General features: G+C 33.7%; 1 protein-coding gene across 1 annotated transcript; it reads right to left on the minus strand.

Annotated features, from left to right (window-relative positions):
• Positions 1–1327: 1327 nt before the first annotated feature.
• On the minus strand, positions 1328–3377 carry LOC145036464 (uncharacterized). Its single transcript, XM_078984913.1, has 4 exons — positions 3165–3377; positions 2993–3065; positions 1967–2109; positions 1328–1839 (listed from the first exon to the last, which is right to left on the minus strand). Exons 3-4 carry the CDS (start codon positions 2102–2104, stop codon positions 1483–1485), a joined length of 495 nt encoding a protein of 164 aa, XP_078841039.1. The 5' UTR covers positions 2105–2109; positions 2993–3065; positions 3165–3377; the 3' UTR covers positions 1328–1482.
• Positions 3378–6464: the final 3087 nt, after the last annotated feature.

The following is a 6464-nucleotide window of genomic DNA, read 5'->3' on the forward strand; positions in this document are numbered from 1 at the left end:
TTTATTATGTAAGATTTAAATATACAAAAAATTGGATACCTGTAATGAGAGCGTCCACAACAAGAGTTTTTTTTTTTTTTTTTTTTTTTTTTGGAGTTTCTAATCTTAAAAAGTTCACGAAAATTGAAAGGGGTTGGCTAAAAAAGACATCCCATTTTACTATTTAGACAAACCTAATTAATTTTTGAAATATTTTTATTGGTTGAAATTTTATTGTTTTCCAAAAACTGATTATAAATAGTTGATTATAGATTGACTTTTTATAAAAATGATGATAGGATGTCTAAAGGTGACATATTAACAGCACCCAAATTGAAATTACAGGGTTTATTCATGGAGTTTATTTAACAATATCTTGTAGGAGGGTTTCTTCATGGAGTTTATTTAACAATATCTTGTCAGGAGTTTTTTCTATGATTTTGGGTCATAGGTTTTCAGTCGGTTGTAAATAGTACATCTGCGGTATAGATTTGATCCAATTTGAAATCCGGATCCGTCAAAATTAGTCGTTAACCAAATTGGATCAGATAATCCTATATACCATATCGAAATAGACATATGTCATATGTGCATATGTTTATTTTTTGCTGTTTGAGAACACGCATACGTTCACCTTTTAGGAGTGTGCAAGTGTATATGTATACATTATGCACATGCATATGTACACATGCCATATATGCATACATTTTGTTTTTTTTTTTTTTTTTTTTGATACATTTGTCAATTTCAACCGAAACATATGCCATTTTGGTCTTTTGATTGGAAAAAATCTTCGGAAAAATATTTTTAGGTTCTTAATTTTTTTTATGTCCTCATTTGACTTTGACCCTATATTTATATTTATAAGTTAAATAAAAAAACCCAAGCAACAGTAAAAATAATTACAATTATATCTTATCATCAAATGTATACTTTAAACGTAAAAAATTGTTTTGAACATTTTTGAAATGTGTTATAAATGTAATTTTGTCATTTAATAAAATGCTTGTTCTAATAATATAAAAATTAATTCAGAGTTATCATACATGAACTATCTGTTGGATTATATTTGTTTAAATGTAATTTCCAATGTCATTTTAAGAAAATAACGTAACCGAATCTATAGAAAACAAAAAAATAGAAGGGGTATTTTTGAAAATATAAATAAGCTATAAAAATAATATAGCCGAAATATATATTTTTAGTGTAAAAAATGACGTTACTAGGCTCTCTCATCTGAACAGCCCATATCAACCCATCTCAAGGTCCACATAAGAAGTCAATCGTGAAACACTGATAATATTTTGATAATATTTTGAGTGTGTCAGGATTTAACTCCTGTATATAATTTTACTTCTCAACCAGGCTCACATATTCTTTAATTGCGAAATAAATAAGTTACAAACAGTCGATACCATTCACCCTCATTCTTCCAAACATCATAACGAATATATAAATAACACAATGGCATTACAGTCTACTCTTGTTCAATACACCAAACATTCAATACCTTCTTGGACCAAATCCCTCTTTGGCTCTAGCCCTTTTAGCTTTCTCAACCTCCTGAAGAACAGCAGCATGCTTTGTACCCTTAAGATGAACTGCCATTACAATACCACTAGAGCAAGATGAGTTACAAAGCTCACATAAAAATGGTGTGCTAACATTTTGTCCCCTTTTCTTCAACTGTTGTACAATGTGTTTGTGCTTCAAACTATTGGAATGATCCTTCATTTGACCAACCGTACAAAATGTTATCTCACAAATCTTGCAAACAAGCCCCGTTGCCTGTTTCTTTAGTTTTATGCCACTTGTAGATGGCTCTTTTCTCTTTAATGTTGTTCGACTTGTCGGATGAACCTATATGTATATTTATTTGTACATGTTAATGTCCCACATCAGCTAGACACAGTCTCATCTGCTTCTGTATATAAATGTGAAACCATCCAAAAAAAAAAAAAAAAAAAATAGGCTCGTAAGATCTCACTTGGGAAGGTAGCAAAGGATTTAAGTTATTGAGTGGCTGGTTTTTTAAGGCCTCCATTTTATGTCGATATTCCATTTCTCGTTTTATAGCAAGATCCACGGGCATTACATTATGAAGCGTAACCATCTCGTCATCCATTTTTGCTACACGTTTCAACAAACTTTTTTTTGTTAAAATGTTTAAGTCATGATAACAATATTGATGATCTGAAAATGTATTCAAGTTATTGAGTGGCTGGTTATTTATTTATCTTTTGCATATTTTCGTCATAAGACATCGTTGTATTGATGTTTTTGTATTCTTACCAACTATTTTTAAATTTATTAACATCATTCTAAATAACTAAGTATCCTTACTTTACCCATTTTGACTATTTTAGAATATAATTAAGAATTGTACCTTTTGATGATTCTTTCCATTGCAATGATGCATTACATAATACTTGACCAGATATTTCATATTTGTATTTTAACCTTAATGTTACTTTCTGGTGGCTTTAAAAAAAAGTTTGATAATGCCCAAGTTCTAATATTTTTTACATGGGTATTAAGTATAAACCAATAAGGTTATTACTTATTACTTAATTCCGTTCTTTTTTCATTAAGTGTTGGAATTTACAAGTTCCATTTACCAAGCATTTTGAAACCAATACTTTCATACTTACATTCAAATAAGTAAGCTTTTATCTTTTTAATCTATTTACTAATTTCATCTTCCATTCCAAATTTGCATTATGAATCAACTAGTAATTAACCAAATTACTTCATCTATTGCATAATATTTCTTAAGAATACAATCACATTATCAATTTCTCCATAAATCTTAAAATTTCAATTCCAAACTAATTGTTTGACTCATAAACAGTCAAACTTGTTCAAAACTTCAAGCATCAATCTGCATTCTTTGTTCTTCCAAATTTTCAGTTGATTACCAAGCAAAACTCATAAATCCATATAAATTTATAATATAATCCTAAGCAATTTCATGTGTTCCAAGTATTAATTTCAACTTAGGTTGATTGAATACCTTCCAATGCTTGTGTCAAATCTGAAATAAGGATGTTTCGGGATGCTTCTGTTGATTTCTGGTCATACAAAGTCTGCTACCACCAAAAGCCATAAATCATCACCAATTTCAATCATGCATCGCAAAATCCTAAACAATTTCTTTAGTGTCTACTTAGGGTTTAAAAGATTACCTTCAATTTCTTCTCAATTAGGTAACACTGAGAGTTTCCAGGTTGTTGTAAGCATCAATCAAGCGATTAACCATCACTGTCCCGATGTTTGGTATCTCCTTGTGGCTCTCTGTTAATCACGATCCTTCTGATATGCCATCGACTCACACACCAGAACACTCGCACATACTTTAATCACTTTATGTGTTTCTTTTCTCAATTCTCACGCCAACCATAACACGCACAATGTATTTCCCCTGATTCATATAAGAGTGAAATACCAGGATTACCCTTACTCTTTTCCTTTTTTTTTTTTTTTTTTTGTTCATTTTCCATTTTTTGGGTATGTATGGGCGGTTTGGTTCGGTTATGGACCAAAACCGAACCATAACCATTACAACCGGTTAATACGTTTTTGTATCCATTGGTTACGATTAGTATTGGTTATGGTTAATGGTTCTATTCGGTTAATAATTTTGGTTACTGGTTAACCAAAAAGGATACAACACAACGATATAAAAATAAAAAAAAGTACATTATTATAAAAAGTGAGTATGCTAGTTAGTGACATGATAGTGGTAGATCTATAGAACTACTTGTGATTCTGTCTGCATGATTATCTGTATATGTTGTTATCTGTTATATGTCGACATATTGTGGTGGTACTGCTCCGTGCGGTAGCCAACAAACCCTGAAGCATTTCAGATATGAGCTGAGGGTCGGGTAGGTATGCCAGACTCGTATTGAGGACTTGATGGTATTCAGTCCGATGACTGATCTAGTCGGGGAGCAAGCCAGACATATGTTGTGGGCCTTAAGAGCAAGCCAAACTTATGTTGTGGGCTTAGAGGTAATCTAGTCTTTTAGTTGTGGACCCATTGTATGTTGTTATTGTATATGTGTTATTTGGTTATGTTTTGGTACTTTGAAGGAACTCACTAAGCATTGACTTACAGTTTTGGGTTATGTTTCAGGTACTTCAAATGACCACGGGAAGGCGAAGGCGTGACCGTACACATCCTCTATTTATGCTCTATGATTTTGGGAAAACTCTAATGTCAGAAATATTTTGAAAACTATTTGTAAACACTTTATGCTTTTGGAATGTATTTAAAAAGTTTAAATTTACCCTAATTTTTATGGATGTTAAAGTAATTTTAGGTATGTTGGGCGTACCGCCGTAGAGTAAAAACCCTATTTTCATGGTTCAGAGCCATATTTAAGGTCTCTAACCCCTTGGGGGTCCTTCCTATCATGAGCCTCCACCCTATTTAGCCTCTAACTCAAAACCTTAGCATCCCCTCACTTATTTTGAGCCTTTGCATCATTTATGAGCTTATTTCTCCATTAGAAAGTGGGATCTTAAAGAACAAGGTGGTGGCAAAGTATATGGAAGAAGGATTCAAGCATAGATCCAACAAGATTACATCATTTTTGGACCTTTGTGGGTAAAAAGCTTCAAACTTGCTCATTAGTTTCATAGATCTTGCTAATTTTCATATGTGTCACATTTTAGTTACTTTAGTGCGTAAATTTTAGATCTTGAAAGTTTGTGACCTTGTTATGGATAAAGTTGAAAAATTTACCCATATAAACATCATATTGATTCTGATATGAAGGTTGGAGACTTGGACTTAATGGATTAAGTTGAGAAAGATACATTTTTAGTCCCATTTGAGACTTAAATATTAGATATTGGTTATTGGACAATCCTAATGGATAAATTTGGAAACTTTATCTATTATGGAGCTATGAGGAACCATAGAAATGTGATATTGGTCCCTTTCTTCCCTCCATACAACAGTTATGATGCTTTGGTTTGTGTATTAAGTTAGGGTTTTGGTGTATGTACTTCTTCTAGCCATGGAAAGTCATAAATTTGGAAACTTTGTGACTTAGAATATTCTTTGGGACTATATTTGAGCTTTGGATGTGAGATCTTAATGGAATAAGCACTTAATGAAGGAAAATGGAACTGGATGAGTATGTTGGGCGTACCAGGCCGGAGACCCGTAACCATGAAGGGATCTACTACGCTAAGCGTAGTGACTCAGTATGTTGGGTATATTCAGTCTGTGTTGACCTCCTTTGATTTTTTGACTCTTTGACAAGGAATTTGACCAAGTTTGACTTAGGGGCATTTTGGGTATTTTAAGCAGTAGTTTGAGGTTAGGTCACTGTTTGTTGTGTATGGGACCTGTAGAGTTGAAATTTGGAGCAACATTCATTTCTACTATCTTTCAAACTATGAGGTGAGTTTCCTCACTCTACTCATGGGTCGAAGGCATCGATGTTAACCCATTCGGTTTTGTATCCTGGTATATAAGATGTTGTTATGATGTAGTGACCTTTTAGATCTGTATGATTGTATGTTTGCTGGTTATACATTTATCTGTTGCATATGTCGACATAGTGAGGTTGGGTTGAGGCAATACTACTCTGTGTGGAGGCCAACAAACCAGGGAGAAATCTAGACATGAGTTGTGGGCCAGAAAGGCAAGCCAGACTCATGATGTGGGCTCAAGGGTAATCCAACTCGATGGGTGTGGACCTGAGGGTATTCCAGTCCAATGATCGATTAGACCCGTTGTATATTGGCATTCCAGTTCGATGACTAATTGGGCCGGGGGTAATCCAGCTTGATGGCTATGGGCTTAAGGGTATTACAGTCCGATAATTGATTGGACCCAACATGCATGATTATATATGTTATATTTTGTGTGGTGGTACTTTGGGGAACTCACTAAGCTTTCGCTTACAATTTCAGTTGTAGGTTTTAGGTATTTTAGATGATCGGGGTAAGGAGAAGGCTTGATCGTGCACATCATTTTGGATTTTTATGACATTATGATTATGGGATACTCTGATTCATGTTTATGACTTTTGGAATCTATGATTTGTAAAGGCTTATAGTTTTGGATTGGTTTCAAAAAATGAAAAATTTTACATTGATTTTTTTGATGTTACACCAAAACTTTTATATACCAATAAAATGTATTTCTTCGGAAATACTTCAACAATTATGTTTTAGGAATAAATTATGCAATTTAATGAATACTCTGAATTAGGGGTGAGCATTTGGACGGTGACCCGGACCGGACCGGTGAACTGGACCGGACCGTTTTTTTGGACCTCCGGGCCGGTTCTCGGTTCTAAGTTTTGTATCCGGTCCGGTCCGGTTTTTTTCCTGGTTCGGTCCGGTTTTTACCGGGTCCGGGACCGGTTGGACATGGTAAAAAAAATAAAAATTATCGGCCTTATTATACCATAGCAAAAGCGACATTCCCTTTCCCATAACACGTAATAGCCGATAATTTCCAA

The sequence above is a fragment of the Lactuca saligna genome, chromosome 3 (assembly GCF_052625555.1).
Source record: "Lactuca saligna cultivar CGN05327 chromosome 3, ASM5262555v1, whole genome shotgun sequence".
NCBI lineage: Eukaryota > Viridiplantae > Streptophyta > Magnoliopsida > Asterales > Asteraceae > Lactuca > Lactuca saligna.

What these genes read in the sequence shown, in the direction of transcription:
- LOC145036464 (XM_078984913.1), bottom strand. Translation starts at nt 2,104, where the DNA reads ATGGATGACGAGATGGTTACGCTTCATAATGTAATGCCCGTGGATCTT. An exon ending in ATCCTTTGCTACCTTCCCAA is followed by an intron (nt 1,840 to 1,966) that starts GTGAGATCTTAC and finishes ATATACATATAG; the next exon opens with GTTCATCCGACAAGTCGAAC.